This window comes from Moschus berezovskii, chromosome 7 (assembly GCF_049115385.1).
Source record: "Moschus berezovskii isolate FMDL1 chromosome 7, NW_MosBer_1.0, whole genome shotgun sequence".
Classification (NCBI taxonomy): Eukaryota; Metazoa; Chordata; class Mammalia; order Artiodactyla; family Moschidae; genus Moschus; species Moschus berezovskii.
In genome coordinates this window covers 67558363-67577107 of record NC_142466.1, presented here as the reverse complement: position 1 = coordinate 67577107, position 18745 = coordinate 67558363, and the positions used below count along the sequence as shown (strand labels likewise).

General features: G+C 43.9%; 2 protein-coding genes across 2 annotated transcripts; both read left to right on the top strand.

Annotated features, from left to right (window-relative positions):
- The first annotated feature begins 5299 nt into the window (after positions 1 to 5299).
- Positions 5300 to 7290, top strand: LOC129556811 (olfactory receptor 13C7-like). The gene has a single exon (XM_055427037.2). It carries the CDS (start codon positions 6239 to 6241, stop codon positions 7193 to 7195), a length of 957 nt encoding a protein of 318 aa, XP_055283012.2. The 5' UTR covers positions 5300 to 6238; the 3' UTR covers positions 7196 to 7290.
- Positions 7291 to 17785: 10495 nt separating this feature from the next.
- On the top strand, positions 17786 to 18745 carry LOC129556810 (olfactory receptor 13C7). Its single transcript, XM_055427036.2, has one exon. The coding sequence runs from the start codon at positions 17786 to 17788 to the stop codon at positions 18743 to 18745; it is 960 nt and encodes a 319-aa protein (XP_055283011.2).

Sequence of the window (18745 nt, the reverse complement as noted above, 5' to 3'; positions counted from 1 at the left end):
CCTGGGAGACCCAACCTGGAACAGAGAATAATGGTCAATCTCGGCACTGACACATGAACCTCATATGGGGTTCCCAGAGCACGTCCTTCTCAAGTGTTTCCTGCAGCCTGACTCCCAAGGAACGTAACTCAACAAACTCCTTTTGTTCAGACAAAGAAAAAATTATCCCCTAAAAACAACTTGCTGAATTCAATTCTCTTACTTTTAAGTTCTATAAACGGAACTTCATTTGTGTTTACTGTATGAGTATCTTTACTCCAACTCAGAGAACTGGCAGGGCTGTGTTACATCCTGGGCATATGAGTGCAGTATCAGATCTATGAGGTTTTATCTGAGGATGAAGATGCTTGATGTCTGGAAAATATGTTGGCTTTTAACATCAAACAAAATTAAATTAAAAACCCTTAAAAATCTCTTAACAATTGTGTATTTACATGCCTACAAAGGGGAACATATGTCAACCACAGTAATGGGTAAATTTCTGTATTCATGTACCATATTTTAAAACAGTTGGTACTTAGGTACTTCCATAGGAACTCCTGAGCTTTCATGATTATTGTTAAGAAGTCATAGAATTACAAATTAAATAATTCACTTGTAAGTCAAATAATTTTAATAACAGAAGTAAAAGAATTATTTCAGATTTACCACAAGATCATACTTAAAATGAGGTGTAGGTACATTTTGACATGATGTGGGGTGGGAACTTTAAGAGTCCCCAGGCCTGTGACAGTCTTCAGATGGACCTGATAGTTACAGATATATTGGGCTGTAGTGCCTAAAATTTAATTAGCACACAGGTGCTCAATAAGAGGCACAGACTTCGCTCCCCAATTAACTTTCAACTTTCCCTTGCCCACCTTCACTTCTTGTGCTCAGAGAGACGTGGGGCGTGTGGTTGGTAGACTTCTTTGCAAGGTCCAAGATGGGGACAATTTTCCCTAAGAGATAACCCTAACCATGCCAGCCTGTACCTGTGGGCAGTAGAGATCCCCAAGCAGGGGCTCTCAGGCTCCTTCTCAGTCCTTATGAAAATGATGAAAGCACGGATGGAGGGAGCTGAACCCACACACTCTGATGAGACCTCTGCATTTCCCGTGTACTAACAGGGACTATGATGCCTACACGGATGACAAGGTTATAGAAAGAAATTGGACTGCAACTTTCTTCATCTTCTTACCAGTGAAGCATTAGTACTTAGGATCTTTTTGTTAGCAAATTATCCTACTTCTCTTTAAAACAAATCTTTTTTTTTTTAATACTACACATTTCTTCTCTTGTTCCCCAAATAAGCTTACATCTGACTTTCGGTTAAACAAATCAGCAGTCAGTTTTTATATTTTCAGAACTGTGCTCACCACTAATCAAGGTCGGGTATTCCCCAAGAACATGGCTCTCATGAGGCTACCCTTGCAGGTGCCTGTGACTCAGCACCCCCTTTTCAGATTCTTTTTTTTTAAATTGAAGTATAGTTGATATTCAAGGTTGTATTAGTTTCTGATTTACAGCAAAAGAAAGGCAATGCCAAAGAATGCTCAAACTACTGCACAATTGCACTCATCTCACACGCTAGTAAAGTCATGCTCAAAATTCTCCAAGCTAGGCTTCAGCAGTATGTGAACCGTGAACTCCCAAATGTTCAAGCAGGTTTTAGAAAAGGCAGAGGCACCAGAGATCAAATTGCCAACATCCACTGGATCATGGAGAAAGCAAGAGAGTTTCAGAAAAACATCTATTTCTGCTTCATTGACTATGCCAAAGCCTTTGACTGTGTCAATCACAATAAACTGTGGAACATTCTGAAAGAGATGGGAATCCCAGACCACCTGACCTGCCTCTTGAGAAACCTGTATGCAGGTCAGGAAGCAACAGTCAGAACTGTACATGGAACAACAGATTGGTTCCAAATAGGAAAAGGTGTACGTCAAGGTTGTATATTGTCACCTTGCTTATTTAACTTATATGCAGAGTACATCATGAGGAATGCTGGGCTGGAAGAAGCACAAGCTGGAATCAAGATTGCTGGGAGAAATATCAATAACCTCAGATATGCAGATGACACTACCCTTATGGCAGAAAGTGAAGAGGAACTCAAAAGCCTCTTGATGAAAGTGAAAGAGGAGAGTGAAAAGGTTGGCTTGAAGCTCAACATTCAGAAAATGAAGATCATGGCATCTGGTCACATCACTTCATGGGAAATAGATGGAAAAACCGTGGAAACAGTGTCAGACTTTATTTTTTGGGGCTCCAAAATCACTGCAGATGCTGATTGCAGCCATGAAATTAAAAGACGCTTGCTCCTTGGAAGGAAAGTTATGACCAACCTTGATAGTATATTAAAAAGCAGAGACATTACTTTGCCAACCAAGGTCCGTCTAGTCAAGGCAATGGTTTTTCCCGTGGTCATGTATGGATGTGAGAGTTGGACTGTGAAGAAAGCTGATCGCCGAAGAATCAATGCTTTTGAACTGTGGTGTTGGAGAAGACTCTTGAGAGTCCCTTATACTGCAAGGAGATCCAACCAGTCCATTCTAAAGGAGATCAATCCTGGGTGTTCATTGGACGGACTGATGCTAAAGCTGAAACTCCAATACTTTGGCCACCTCATGCGACGAGTTGACTCACTGGAAAAGACTCTGATGCTGGGAAAGGTTGGGGGCGGGAGGAGAAGGGGACAACGGAGAATGAGATGGCTGGATGGCATCACCGACTCTGTGGACATGAGTTTGAGTGTACTCCGGGAGTTGGTGATGGACAGGGAGGCCTGGCGTGCTGTGATTCATGGGGTCGCGGAGAGTCGGACACGACTGAGCGACTGAACTGAACTGAACTGAACTGATCAGTTATAAACACACACACACTAAGACCAGTCTTTATCAGTTGCTTTTGATAGAGATTAGGCTTCAATCCAAAGCTCCTCACCTCCTCCCAGCCTTCCCCCTCATCCACTTCTAAGAGAAATACCCCATCCTCAGGCCTACTGAGCAGGCTTGGTCATGTCCCATATCACCTGACTCACCTCACTGGCCCCCGGTGAGACTACCTGAAAGATTCAAGGTTCCTAGCCACCAGAGATCTCCAACTATCCAGAAGCCAGTCACCTGCCTGGCCTGTGACTCCGGAGCAACATCCCCCTACAGCATGACCCTGTTGCTCTTTCACCAACCCCAGAGCTCTCTTGGCCCCTCATGTCCTCTACTTTAGCCTGTAATCCTCACTCAGCTCAGTATGATGCTGAGGGACTTCAGGGAGGGCCAGCACCTCTGGAGCAGAGGGGTGACCACCTTTAGCCTTGCAGAGACAAGGGCGGAGCCCCCTTTAACAGATACCATTGTGGTCAAAGCACGATCAGACCTTAGTTCTCTCCTCTCCTCCCAGGCAGAGAAGGCAATGTCAACCCACTCCAGTACTCTTGCCTGGAAAATCCCATGGACAGAGGAGCCTGGCAGGCTGCAGTCCATGTGGTCACTAAGAGTCGGATACGACTGAGCGACTCCACTTTCACTTTTCACTTTCATGCATTGGAGAAGGCAATGACAACCCACTCCAGTGTTCTTGCCTAGAGAATCCCAGGGACAGGGGAGCCTGGTGGGCTGCCGTCTATGGGGTTGCACAGAGTCGGACACGACTGAAGTGACTTAGCAGCTCCCCCCAGGAAATTCAGCAAGGCAAGGATGGAAACTTCTTAATCTAAGGAACATTAGTGAGTTGAGATTTACACAGAGCTGTCTGCAGCTTATCTAATTGAGTTGTTGGAACATGGGCCCTACACTCCTGTGAGGCCTCCACCAAACTTTAAATTGCTTCTGGGATTAAAACTGGCCCTGAACAACCAGAGCTCTAAATTGCTCTGTGGCTCCTTGACAGAACCTATGGAGGGAGGGCCAGGGGCAAAGAGCATGACCGCCAGGACCTCCGGGAAGCAGTTCCTTGAGCTTCCTCCCTCCTGCTAGCTCACTGCGGGTGGACAAGGCCAGGGAAGGGAGCAATCAGAGCCCCTGCAGCTACAGCCAACGCCCAACTCTCATTCACTTGCTGTGAACTCTGAAGGGACTGCTCAGCTCCAAGACAGCTACACAGAGTTTCCTGCATGCTTGCAGGCACAGCCTCACCAGCAGGGGATGGTCAGGGCAGGCAGTTCAAGCCACCACGTCTCAGCCATCTTCCTGCCTAAGACCTCCTGCCCAGGTGAGCTCCTGTCCCCACCATGGCCTCATCCCCACATGGGGCACAGACCTGTTTCTCTCTATGGCTAAACCTTCTTCGGATTGGTGGGGAGCAGAGGATAGGTGGCACGAGTGGGGACCTGGTCACAGCTTCCATCTCTCTGAAGGGTTTTAAGGGGAAGGGAGCAGGCATGGCCTGGAAGTCTAGACCCACTTTGGGGCAGAGCAGGGTTGAGGAGTGGGGATGATATTAGAAAAAGGAAGTTTCTGTTCAGTTTAAAGGAAAACTTTCCAACAATAGAGGATCTCTGATCAAGGAATGGGAGCCATGTACTCCCATAACTCAAGGTATTCAAAGGAGCAGTTGGAAAAATTGGGTCTCATAGAAAGTATTTACACAATGGAGGTGAAATAGGCAAGACCAGTTATTTTAAAACATTCCTGCCTAGTCTGACACTCTCTAGTCAACAGCATTAATATCTTGAATAACAGATCTCTTTTTCTCAAATGTTCCCGACACCTACAGTTAATCTCCTCTAATAATTGCATGAGGGTAGCTTGAGACTCTGCCTGGTTTCTCCCACCCAATTTCCCCCAGCCAGCACCAGTGTAATAGTCACAGATGCAGTGAAGGAAGCCCAGGGACACACTGCTATGAGGCGGATGTCTTGGAGAAAGGTGTGACACCTCTATTTCACATGAGTGTCCTGGGGAAGTGAGGATGACCAACACTTCATAATCAGTCCTTTGCTCTTCAGTAGTACTCTTGCCTGGAAAATCCCATGGACAGAGGAGCCTGGTGGGCTGCCATCTATGGGGTCGCACAGAGTTGGACACTACTGAAGTGACTTAGCAGCAGCAGCAGCAGCAGCAGCAGACCTGCTCTGGTATGAATGGAGCAAAACTACATTCAGAGAGATGACGGGAGGTGAGGAGTCAGGCTCCATCCAACCCTATCCTCACTGAGCTTTAGTTTCATCTTTAATGTGAGAACTCCAGGCTTGAGATTTTCTCTAATGGACTAGACCTACTGCTCTATGGTGACTGAAGTGTATCCTACATGCATGTCTCCTTTGAGCCACTCCTCTGCAAAGCTTGGTAGAATTGTCTGTTTTTCTGTGGGGGAGAAGGCATTGCCATAGCACTGCAGTGGCTTTAATCAGCTCAGGAATAGAAGGGCCTGAGCTAGGAGCTGCAACTTACAAAACTGCTCCAAAAGCATAGAGCTTGGTCCAAAAGTCACTGATGCTCATACTTGGAGGCATGATGGACACTTGTCCTTGGACCCTGTCCCTGCTTCCCAGCTCCAGGGGCTGGTGAAGTCTGAGGAAAGTGCAGTTCTGGGGGCAAAGGCCATGGGTAGAGAGAGGGGATATGGACTGGCAGTGGTCTTCTGACTAGAAAGATCACTCCATAGTCTTCTGACCAAAAACTCCTAATGACAGTGCAACAAAGGGAGGTCGCCAGCCAGACTCATAAGAAATTAAATATAAACCAGGCACCAAGTAACTAATGTTGATGCTAAGTAGACCCTAGTACTCCTGGCCTCTGCTCACCACATTCTGTGTAGGACTCCATGTGGAGCCAAATTATCACCAGAAAAGTATTACACAAGCACAGAATTAGAGCCAGGAAAGTGAGTGAGGTGATGGCAATTCTCAGCATCACTAAGTGTGTGATAGCCTGAAGCCCCCAAGGACCTGCAGGGACAATGTGGGGACAGGGAGGCCTGGATCAGGCAGCACACCCTCAGAGATCCTTCCTTATAGTCCTCATGGGGATCCATCCTTACACATCCCTTCCTTCAAGTGAGTTAACATTACTGATCATAAAATTCTCATATATCATGGTTGATTAGATTTCCAGGGTCTGCTTTTCCTACTCTAAATTTGTTATGTCCTGACTTTTAAGGTAACTTTAGTGAACAGTGAATTTCATCCCTTAGATGTGAATACTATAAGCTAGCATGTCAAAGGTTAAATTTAATTATAAGTTCTGGAAGTACATATTGATCCCCATAAACATGTGTTTCCTGTCCTCAGTTTTCCTGAGGGTAGAATAGACAATTTAAAATGAAACCGGCCAACCAATCCACTGTGGCAGGATTCGTCTTGCTGGGGCTGTCAGATCAGCCGAAGCTGGAGAAAATGTTCTTTGTGCTCATCCTGCTCACGTACCTGGTGATCCTGCTGGGCAACGGGGTCCTCATCCTGGTGACCATCCTTGACTTCCGCCTACACACGCCCATGTACTTCTTCCTGGGGAATCTTTCCTTCCTGGACATCTGCTACACAACCTCTTCCATCCCTCTAGTCCTAGATGGCTTCCTTACTCCCAGGAAAACCATCTCTTTCTCAGCCTGTGCCATACAGATGTTCCTCTCCTTTGCCATGGGAGCCACAGAGTGTGTGCTTCTGGGCATGATGGCATTTGATCACTACATGGCCATCTGCAACCCCCTGAGATACCCCATGGTCATGAGAAAGGCTGTCTACGTGCCCATGGCTGCCAGCTCCTGGCTGGCTGGTGGAGCTAACTCCTTGGTACAGATCTCTCTTGCAGTACAGTTACCCTTCTGTGGGGACAATGTCATCAACCACTTCACCTGTGAGATCCTGGCTGTTCTGAAGTTGGCCTGTGCTGACATCTCCATCAATGTGGTCAGTATGGGGGTGGCCAATGTGATCTTCCTGGGGGTCCCAGTGCTGTTCATTCTTGCCTCCTACATCTTCATCCTCACCACCATCCTGAGGATCCCCTCAGTTGAGGGGAGGAAAAAGGCCTTCTCCACCTGCTCTGCCCACCTCACTGTGGTGGTCATTTTCTATGGGACTATTCTTTTCATGTATGGGAAGCCCAAATCTAAGGACCCCCTGGGGGCAGATAACCAGGATGTCTCAGACAAGCTCATCTCCCTCTTCTACGGGGTACTGATTCCCATGCTCAACCCTATCATTTACAGCCTCAGAAACAAGGATGTGAAGGTCACTGTGAAGAATCTCGTGAGTCAGAAATGCTTCCCTAAGTGACAGTGGGAGAAAGCAGTGAGTGTATCTTGCAGTTCTCTGCATATAGGGGGTCCCCTAGGGAATGGCCACTTGGTAAGCATAGACCGGCTCCATGATCCTCCACATCAGTATCATCACAAGACTGATCCCCAAAATGTACATATAGATAGGGCTTTTCTGAATAACTGAAAATGGAACATCAAGTCTTTAGAATGTAGAGGGGGCTATGCTAAATCACCTGGAAGGAAGGATATGTGACTACTACAATTTATTTTTATTCTGAAAAAAAAAAACAATAAAAATTAAAACTTTATACAAAATTGCTTCTTTGTTCATGTGCAGACTAGCTCCAATTTGTATGTGTAATCATGTTGTTTTCTGCTCACTGTATAATGGGGAGCATGGCAGTGAGGAAAAGTCACTTCTTTTTAAAATTTACTTCTTTTTAATTGGAGGATAACTCCTTTATAATATTGTTTGTTTCTGCCCATACATCAACATGAATCAACCATAGGTATACATAAGTCCCCTCCCCACTGAACTCCTTTCTGAAAAGTCACTGGTGTCCAAACCAAAAACCAATCTGCCATTTTGGAAAATTACCAAAACCAAAACATCCCAAATGACAATATTTAACCCCTTTTTCACTGCAGGGGCTCAGAATGTTTCTCAGAGCCAATTTTATATCCCAAATACAAAATCCCAGAGCCAATTTGGGGAAACTCCTCCTCTATACATAGAGCACATCTATTCCTATCCAGATTTGCAGAAGAGTTGTTTCAACACCAAATGAAATTAGATATTACAGGCCAAGGGCAAAATTTATAGAAGTCTCTATTTAATCACTGTTGTTGTTCTGTCACTCAGTCATGTCCGACATTTTGTGACCTCGTGGACTGCAGTGCACCAGGCTTCCCTGTCCTTCACCACCTCCTGGAGTTTGCTCAAACTCATGTCCATTGGGTCGGTGATACTCTGAGTCCTTTCCTTTCCCTGGAATTAATGTTTGTGACCATCCAAACCTCTGGGGTCATACTTGATCATATCTAAGATTTGGATCGGACATGGGCACCAGGTGTTAAAAAACCTATCTGTAATGACCCTTGTGGTTAAAAGCATAGACTGTGAAGCCAAACTCATGTCGAGTGCCTCTGACTATGTAACTTCAAAACATTACAAACATTACTTAATATCATAGACTCTTGGTTTTCTAATGTGTGAAACAGTGATGATTAAACCAACCCCAAGGAGTTGTGGTGGGGATTAAATTAAAACGGGACATCATATGTATTAAAAATACACAGTGGCCAGCAAAGAATAACCTCTCAATTAATAAATGAACAGTGTTTATTATTAATGAAATATGTTAAATAATTCCTTTAAGGGAGCTTCATGACACAGATAAAGTTCAAAATCACACTTAACTGGATCAATTTCAGTTTATTATTGCAGCACATTTTTGGCTAGATTTCTAGCTTATGAACCAACAATCTCATTTCTCTGGGCATTTTCCCGTCACCCCTCATCCTCATCCACAGAGGTGAGGGACTCAGGGCTGTGCTGTCTGATGCTATCTCTATCTAGAACAAGCAGGTTCTTTCTGCCAGGTTTTGGGGATTGTCATTAATGCCCAAAGACTCGCTGGATCTATAACATGGAAACATGGGAGCTACAAGAAAATCATGTTTGAACATGTGTCTTGGGGAACAAACTGTACATAATAAACCAATATATATTATATAGTATAATATACAGTTAATGCATATATTAAGTCTAGATGGAAAATAAAGTTTATTTTGGAAGAGAATGTTAAACAAAAAAAGTCTGCAAAAATAAAAGAACAGCCAAAGAATAAAGACAGGAGATGAAGGCATCTTCCTATGTTCTCAGTTCTTGGTTTCCTTTTTTCCCTAGATCTGGCCACATTGCTGCACTTTTGCCTCCAAAAGGCACCCCTACATCCTGATACTAGATTCTGTTTTTCACTAATCTAGATTGTTACTTGCTTTGAGGCGGGGTAATAAGTCACATGTAATATGATTACTAACTTGTGTGAAATAGATACGTTCTTTCCTGTGCATGTGCAGAGTGCCAGGCCTTGTTCAGTGCAAAAGTCTTTTAGAAATCAGTTTTTAAATAATCATTCTGAAGTCAACATGTAGTGCTTCTTGCAATCAATTATCCATTACTGCTACAGTGAATTTGCTCTCTGTTGATTCTATCACCTGTAAATTTGGAACATGTCTAGGGGGTGATGTATTACAGGAGGTCTAGGTTCAAATCTTTGCCCTCCCACATAGAGCTGGGTGACCACGAGTGTGCCCTCTGTGCTTGAAAAATATTCATCTGCACAATGAAGGGGGCGTACAGAATATCTCAGGTGACCCCCACCTGTAAATTTCCCTGAACCTATGGTTCCTTTCTCTAGTGGGTTGGTCCTTTGAAGAGAACGCAGCAATGTCTTATAGCAGTATTTCATTATTTGAAGCTGAGTGTGGTATCTCTCACTTGCTTAACACTCTATGTTCCAGGAGATTCTTCAGAGCCTCCATCTTCCCCACTAGGCTCAACAAACAAGAAACTGATTCAGGGGGTTGATGTTATCCAACGTCTGTTATTGGTACAACTGAGTAGCCATGATAGCAGAAGGCTATCTAGGGGCTAACTATCAGGGCCTCGCATTCACAGAGGCTGATGTAGCTACTTCAGCAGCTGGGTATTCAAACTGGCAGCAAGAGACCAACCTTCATTTGAAAAGACTCATCAGCCACCTGGCGGTGAGCTGATTGCATTAGACCATTTTCTTTCTGGAAGGGACAGAGACTCACCTTGACTAAAACGAACAACTTTTCTGAGTATAGGTCATCTTTCCTCTCTGTAGGGTATTAGCAAATATCACTCTCTGAAAGCTCACGGAAGGTTGATTTAACAGCATGGAATCCTGCATAAAATCTCATCAGACCAAAGGGTTCATTTACCAAAGTAGATGCTGCTGTGGAATCACGATTATGGGTTCCACTGACCCTTCCACATCATGCACCATCCAGAAGTAGCTGGCCCAACACAGTTGACATAATGGCCTTTTGAAAGCTAAGGCACTAGCAGTTTCAGATGAAAACAACAATGAGCTACCACTACACATCATCAGAATAGCTAAAATTTTAGACTGACAACACCAAATGTTGGCAAGAATGTGATATGAGACATCTTGTGATTTTATGATAAGAATGTAAAATAGTACACATGCTTTGGCAAAAGACCTATCCATTTCTTAGAAAACTAAGTGTAAACCTGTGTTATGACCCAGAATCTCATTCTCAGATATTTAGCCAAGAAAAGTTGAAATATACACCTACAAAGGGCTTTATTCATAACAGCCAACACTAGAAACAGCTCAGATGTCCATCAAGAAGGAGATGGATAAACAAAATGTTCATTTAATGAAATACTACTCAGTAATAGAAAGGGACAAGCTAAAAAGTCATGTAAAAACATGACAGATTTTAAGAACCTTATTCTGAATATAAAGATTTGCACATGATTCCATTTATTTGATGTTTCTGAAAAGGTAATACTTTAAAAAGAGTGAAAAATATTCGGAGACTGCAAATAATAATAATAATGAGGACTGACTGGCAAGGGGCATGAGAAAACTCTTGGTTATGCTGCAAACATTCTGTAATGATAAGATTTGGTTACATGGGTGTGAAGATCTGTCAAAACTCATTGGATGATATACTTAAGATTTACTTTATTATGGTTAAAAACACAACATGATATATACTCTTAGCAAAATTTTAAGTGTATACTACACTACTGTTGACTATAGGTACAATGCTGTACATGGATCTCTAGAGTTTAATCATCTTGTTAAATTGGAACTTCATACCCATTTGTTAAGTAACTCACATTTGCCCCTCCTCCTGGTCATTGGCAACTACATTCCATTCTTTGATTCTACGGATTGATTTTATTGGGTTAGCAATGAACTTAAGATTTATGCATTTCACTGTGAGTAGATTTTACCCAAAAAAGTGGACTACTAATTACTGTCTGTCTGTCTAAATATACAGACTTTTTATAGTGACTGCTACTGGCAAGCCACAGATTTGTCTAGTAAACTTTCTAGCAGCTTCGTTATAGAAGAAAGGTGTATCCTATCGGGTGCTTGTTCTTGTATTTGTTACTATTTCTTTCCTGTAAATAACAGTGAAAATCTCCTCTTATAAGTAGGTTATCTGAGGGCCTGAGATTCTCTGGGCTATTTGGACTAATGGCAGAGCCTGATTTGCCAGGATAGCTTTTGGTCATAATTTTATTATATGCTTATTGAGTTACTGTTTAATTTCTATTATTTGTTGAGTTATTGTAGATGGTTGTGCTTAGTTCAGGCTCACATCCTCAGTGTAACTGAGCACATCTGTAATGACTTATTTTCTTCCTATCTTTGAAGGGCTAATTTGTACAAGAAGTAACCGTGTCCTGCCGTTGATGTCCAGTTGCTCAGTTGTGTGCGACTCATTCTTTAGGTTAGAAGCAGTTACTAAAGGTGAGAGGGTTATATAAGGCCATGAAATCCAGTAGGAAAGAATTACTGGGGTCATCTTAAAGGCTGCTATCACATCCCAGATTTCACTATACTTCCTGTCCCATGATGTTTTTCACACATATGACATACTGAGGCTGTGGAAGAAATACTCAAGCCCAAGACCCATGCCACCCTCCATCCCCAAGACGGTAAATCCCTTTTTCCCATCCTTTGCTTGTCTCTTCATGTGTAAATTCGCCCTTACTGTCCCTGGCCAGAAAATATCTCCTCCTTGAAGTTTCCCCATGGCTCTGGGCAGAAGTTCCCCCAAGCGTCCAAATCATGGCTTTGAGCACTTGGTTTAGAAGCAGTGTGTCCGTAGCAGCTGATTCCACAATGCTGTGAACCCAGAGTATTCCAAATAACTTTTATCTCCCCAGCTGCTCATTTCAAGAAGTTAAAACATTTTGAAGTTTGTACAAATTCAAGCAGCACATGGAAATGCTTCCCCTGATGCCCTTCAGTGGCCTCAGGGTGGAAAGTTCCAGTAGGAACAAAGGAATGAGAAAAAGAAGCTTTTCCTGGAGTGCTTTCAGCATAATTGGATCTTGGGGACATTGTCCCAAAAGTATAAAAAGTTCCCTGACTTTGTATGCTTCCATTTCCAAACTTTTAATCACTTTAGGGAACACAATAGTCCCAACTGCAGTTCTGATTTCAAATTGCCTTCTACATGGACTGGTTGTTCCTTTAGAAAGCTTGCCTAAAACACAGAAGTAAGACAGAGTGGGAGGAATTGGCTTTCACTCCTTCTTCTCATCAGAGCTGGACATCTCAGCCTGGACCTTTCAAACTAGTGATGATATTTCTGTCCTATGTACTGTTCCGAGACCATAGGGACCCTTTCTCAGTAGGTGCCTAAAAAAGGTAAGTGAGAGTTCTTATAAGAGTAATCCTCAACATTTTATCAGCACAGGGATATTTCCAGCTTCTGACTTGATTTTTTGAAGGGGCTGGGGCTTGGGAAGGGAGGAAATGAAACAATTTCAGTGATATCACAAAGACCAAGGGCCATTCAAAACCCCTTGGTTAGAAGAACCTAGATGGCAAGAAGCCTCTGAAACTTTTGTCTCATTTCATGGATTCCTCTAACTTCAGAGACACCCCTAGGATGAGATGGCCCCACAGTTTCAGAGCCTCTTCTGTACAACTCCAGGGAGCACCATTCACACTATAGCCACAGAAATGGCTGAAGCTGTCCTGCTGTTATGCTCCAGAGGAGCCATTTATATTGCCTATAATGAAAACAGTTTCTGGGAGCTGCTTGTCAATGGCCTGGTCTCTGGCGGGCCTCATGGGCTGAACGACCCAGACTTTCTGAGCCCTCCTGGCCCACTTCAATAAGCACAGCTCTACTTTATACTTGGTGTGATGTGTGCTGTGCTAAATCACTTCAGTCATGTCTGACTCTTTGTGACCCCATGGACAGTAGCCTGCCATGCTCCTCTGTCCATGGGATTCTCCAGGCAAGAATATTGGAGTGGGTTGCCATGCCCTCCTCCAGGGGATCTTTCCAACCCAGGGATGGAACCTATGTCTTTGATGTGTCCTGCATTGGCAGGCAGGTCCTTTACCAATAGCACCACCTGGGAAGTCCACTATATACTTGGAGCAGGGGTTCTGAATTTAAGGAAACAAAAGTTCTTTCTCTTAAAGAGTTTGAACATCATTGATCTGTTCCAATTCTAACGCAGAAGAGAGTAACCTGAGAGTCTAAGAGAGGGAAGAAGCACTGAAGTCTACACAGCAGGTTAGAATGCAGCCCAAATCTCTGTGCTTACAGACCTGATGTATTTCCACAAAATTCAATGCAATTTTTAAAGGAAGCTGACCACCATCCTATGGACAAGAAAAACTTAGAAAGCTACCTGCTTGGTAAAATATGAAAAAGAATTTTCTATTCAATTGCTCAGTTGTGTCTGACTCTTCGCAACCCCATGAATCGCAGCATGTCAGGCCTCCCTGTCCATCACCAACTCCCGGAGTTTACCCAAACTCATGTCCATCGTGTCAGGGATGCTATCCAGCCATCTCATCCTCTGGCGTCCCCTTCTCCTCCTGCCCCCAATCCCTCCCAGCATCAGGGTCTTTTCCAATGAGTCAACTTTTCGCACGATGTGGCCAAAGTATTGGAGTTTCAGCTTTAGCATCAGTCCTTCCAATGAACACCCAGGATTGATCTCCTTTAGAATGGACTGGTTGGATCTCCTTGCAGTCCAAGGGACTCTCAAGAGTCTTCTCCAGCACCACAGTTCAAAAGCATCAATTCTTCGGCGATCAGCTTTCTTCACTGTCCAACTCTCACATCCATACATGACCACGGGAAAAACCATAGCCATGACTAGACGGACCTTTGTTGGCAAAGTAATGTCTCTGCTTTTTAATATGCTATCTAGGTTGGTCATAACTTTCCTTCCAAGGAGTGTCTTTTAATTTCATGGCTGCAGTCAGCATCTGCAGTGATTTTGGAGCCCAAAAAAATAAAATCTGACACTGTTTCTACTGTTTCCCCATCTATTTCCCATGAAGTGATGGGACCAGATGCCATGATCTTTGTTTTCTGAATGTTGAGCTTTAAGCCAACTTTTTCACTCTCCTCTTTCACTTTCATCAAGAGGCTTTTTAGTTCTTCACTTTCTGCCATAAAGGTGGTATCATCTGCATATCTGAGGTTATCGATATTTCTCCCAGCAATCTTGATTCCAGCTTGTGCTTCTTCCAGCCCAGCGTTCCTCATGATGTACTCTGCATAGAAGTTAAATAAGCAAGGTGACAATATACAACCTTGACGCACTCCTTTCCCTATCTGGAACCAGTCTGTTGTTCCATGTCCAGTTCTAACTGTTGCTTCCTGACCTGCATACAGATTTCTCAAGAGGCAGGTCAGGTGGTCTGGGATTCCCATCTCTTTCAGAATTTTCCACAGTTTATTGATCCACACAGTCAAAGGCTTTGGCATAGTCAATAAAGCAGAAATAGATGCTTTTCTGGAACTCTCTTGCTTTTCCCATGATCCAGTGGATGTTGGCAATTTGATCTCTGGTTCCTCTGCCTTTTCTAAAACCAGCTTGAACATCTGGAAGTTCACGGTTCACATATTGCTGAAGCCTGGCTTGGAGAGTTTTGAACATGACTTTACTAGCATGTGAGATGAGTGCAATTGTGTGGTAGTTTGAACATTCTTTGGCATTACCTTTCTTTGGGATTGGAATGAAGACTGACCTTTTCCAGTCCTAGCCATTGCTGAGTTTTCCAAATTTGCTGGCATATTGAGTGCAGCACTTTAACAGTATCATTTTTCAGGATTTGAAACAGCTCAACTGGGATTCCATCACCTCCACTAGCTTTGTTCGTAGTGATGCTTTCTAAGGCCCACTTGACTTCACATTCCAGGATGTCTGGCTCTAGGTGAGTGATCACATCATTGTGATTATCTGAGTTTTGAAGATCTCTTGAAGATCTCTTTTGTACGGTTCTTCTTTGCCACCTCTTCTTAATATCTTCTGCTTCTGTTAGGTCCATACCATTTCTGTCCTTTATTGAGCCCATCTTTCCATGAAATGTTCCTTTGGTATCTCTAATTTTCTTGAAGAGATCTCTAGTCTTTCCCATTCTGCTGTTTTTCCTCTATTTCTTTGCATTGATTGCTGTGGAAGGCTTTCTTATCTCTCCTTGTTATTCTTTTCTCTAGAGCTCTGAAAATATGGAGTAGAATGTTTAGGAATGTAGTGGGCTCTTCATTAGTAGAGGAAATCAAGTTGAAACCGAAAACCATGCATCAGTGTGGTACAGAGAAAGATCTACAATGGGAGACAGAGTTGGACTCGATTACTCGGGGGGCATAATCAGTGACAGGAAATAAGTCTGGATGACATTCCTAGAAGCTTAGCCAAAAGGTTCAAGGACTATCAGTGTCCACTGATTCCTGAGTGGACATTTATCAAAAGGGAATGATAACAACAACAACAAAAAAATAGTAACATAACAAAGATGCTGTTTAAGGGTACAAACTTGCCATTCCCTTTTCCAGGGGATGTTCCCAACCCAGGGACTGATGCTGGGTCTCCTGCATCGCAGGCAGATTCTTTACCATCTGAGTTACCAGTGAAGACTTTTTTTTTTTTTGCTTCAGTCATGTCTGACTCTTTTCGACCCTACGGACTGTAACTCACCAGGCTCCTCTGTCCATGGGATATTCTAGGCACGAATACTGGAGTAGATTGCCGTGCCCTCCAAGGGATCTTCCTGACTCAGAGATCGAACCCACATTTCTTACGTCTCCTGTATGGCAAGAAGTGGTTCTTTACCACGAGTGCCACATGGGAAGCCCACAGACTTGCAACAAGTAGTAAATAACCCAGTGATCTAATGCATGGTATAATGAATATAGACAGCAATACTGTACTATAATCATGTGACGTGATAAATATCGTGACAGCAATCACATTACAATATATAAATGTATCAAAGTAACACACTGAACACCTTAAATTTACATGTTATATGTCAAACATATTCAAGACTGGAAAAAAAATCACTGTTTTAGTTATCTAAGAGAACTAGATTTCCAGAAACTGTGACCCACTGTGGATTTCTGGAGACAGTCCTCTGTCTGTCTTCACAGAACATCAGATTCAAACTATTAAGAACATAACAGCATTTCCAGATCACAAAGTTACTGTGGCGACCTGACCAAATTATCTCTCCATGTTCAGTGTCCTTTGTCCTTAAAAGCCAAGCTAAATTCCACACCACTTAAGAATTATTTCATGACCCCTGTTCTACGCATACACTGCATGCCCATTTGGATGTCCTGGCCTCTCCGAAATCCTTCTGCTTACCCTCTCTGACAGGCTGTGAAGACATTTATGCCTGGGCCATGGGTCACCCCTGTTCCTCACAGGAATTCTCACACCCACATACTGGGTGATCAACAGGTGTTTTGATGAGTGGATCGATGTTCAAACATTGATGGATGGATGGATGAATGAAAACAGGTGGCTGGACAGAGAGATGCATGGATAGCCCTGGAGTTTGCATTGCTCATGAGGAAAAGAGGTCTTGGGAACAACAGGAATATGTTTTCTGTGAAAATGATCTGGAGAAACAGAGTGAGTATTCACAGCTAACAATTTCCCTAGTACTTAGCACAAATTGGAAGAACATGGAGCAAACTTAAAAGCCATTTTTCTGGCCAAAGTTTAATGAGCTCAATTGCCATATAGCACATCAGTTCAGTTCAGTCGCTCAGTTGTGTCCGACTCTTTGCAACCCCATGAATCACAGCACGCCAGGCCTCCCTGTCCATCACCAAATCCCGGAGTTCACTCCTTCCCAGCATCAGAGTCTTTTCCAGTGAGTCAACTCATCGCATGAGATGGCCAAAGTATTGGAGTTTCAGCTTTAGCATCAGTCCTTCCAATGAACACCCAGGATTGATCTCCCTTAGAATGGACTGGTTGGATTTCCTTGCAGTCCAAGGGACTCTCAAGGGTCTTCTCCAGCACCACAGTTCAAAAGCATTAATTCTTCGGCGATCAGCCTTCTTCACCATCCAACTCTCACATCCATACATGACCACAGGAAAAACCATAGCCTTGACTAGATGGATCTTTGTTGGCAAAGTAATGTCTCTGCTTTTTAATATACTATCTAGGTTGGTCATAACTTTCCTTCCAAGGAGTAAGCGTCTTTTAATTTCATGGCTGCAATCAGCATCCGCAGTGATTTTGGAGCGTAGAACCACTTAAATGAATGTGTTTTGTATACTGTCTCTGATCAAATGCATTAAATAATCAGAATCATCATTTTAAACATTGCAATTTGATATTCTATGACCCCAAGGTAGTTTCTAATTTTATTGCTCCTTTTTCTTGGAAACAAATAGAGACTGCTTTCAGAACTGTTTTCTAATCACTCAGCCAGATTGGAACTCCTGACCAGATGCCCTGGAACTGCATGAGACAACGGATGTGGAGTCTGGATCACTGAGGATTTTATTCAGTTGAAAGAGGAGACATACCATGGAAAGTGCCAACCAGACAGCCTCTGTGACAGAGTTCATTCTCCTGGGCCTCTCAGCCCACCCAAAGCTGGAGAAAACGTTCTTTGTGCTCATCTTGCTCATGTACCTGGTGATCATACTGGGCAATGGGGTCCTCATCCTGGTGACCATCCTTGACTCCCGCCTGCACACACCCATGTACTTCTTCCTGGGGAACCTCTCCTTCCTGGACATCTGCTACACAACCTCCTCAGTCCCCCTCATCCTTGACAGCTTCCTGACCCCCAGGAAAACCATCCCCTTCTCAGCCTGTGCTGTGCAGATGTTCCTCTCCTTTGCCATGGGGGCCACAGAGTGTGTGCTTCTAGGCATGATGGCGTTTGATCGCTATGTGGCCATCTGCAACCCTCTGAGGTACCCCATAGTCATGAGCAGGGCTGTCTATGTGCCCATGGCTGCTGGCTCCTGGGCAGCTGGACGTGCTGCCTCCATGGTTCAAACATCCCTTGCGATGAGGCTGCCCTTCTGTGGGGACAACGTCATCAACCACTTCACCTGTGAGATCCTGGCTGTCCTGAAGTTGGCCTGTGCTGACATCTCCATCAATGTGGTCAGTATGGGGGTGACCAATGTGATCTTCCTGGGGGTCCCAGTTCTGCTCATCTCTGTCTCCTACATCTTCATCCTCACCACCATCCTGAGGATCCCCTCAGGAGAGGGGAGGAAAAAGGCCTTCTCCACCTGCTCTGCCCACCTCACTGTGGTGGTCATCTTCTACGGGACCATCCTCTTCATGTATGGGAAGCCCAAATCCAAGGACCCCCTGGGGGCAGACAAACAGGACCTTGCGGACAAGCTCACCTCCCTCTTCTACGGGGTGGTGACCCCCATGCTCAACCCCATCATCTACAGCCTCAGGAACAAGGATGTGAAGGCTGCTGTGAGGAACCTGGTGAGTCAGAAATGCTTCACCTGGTGA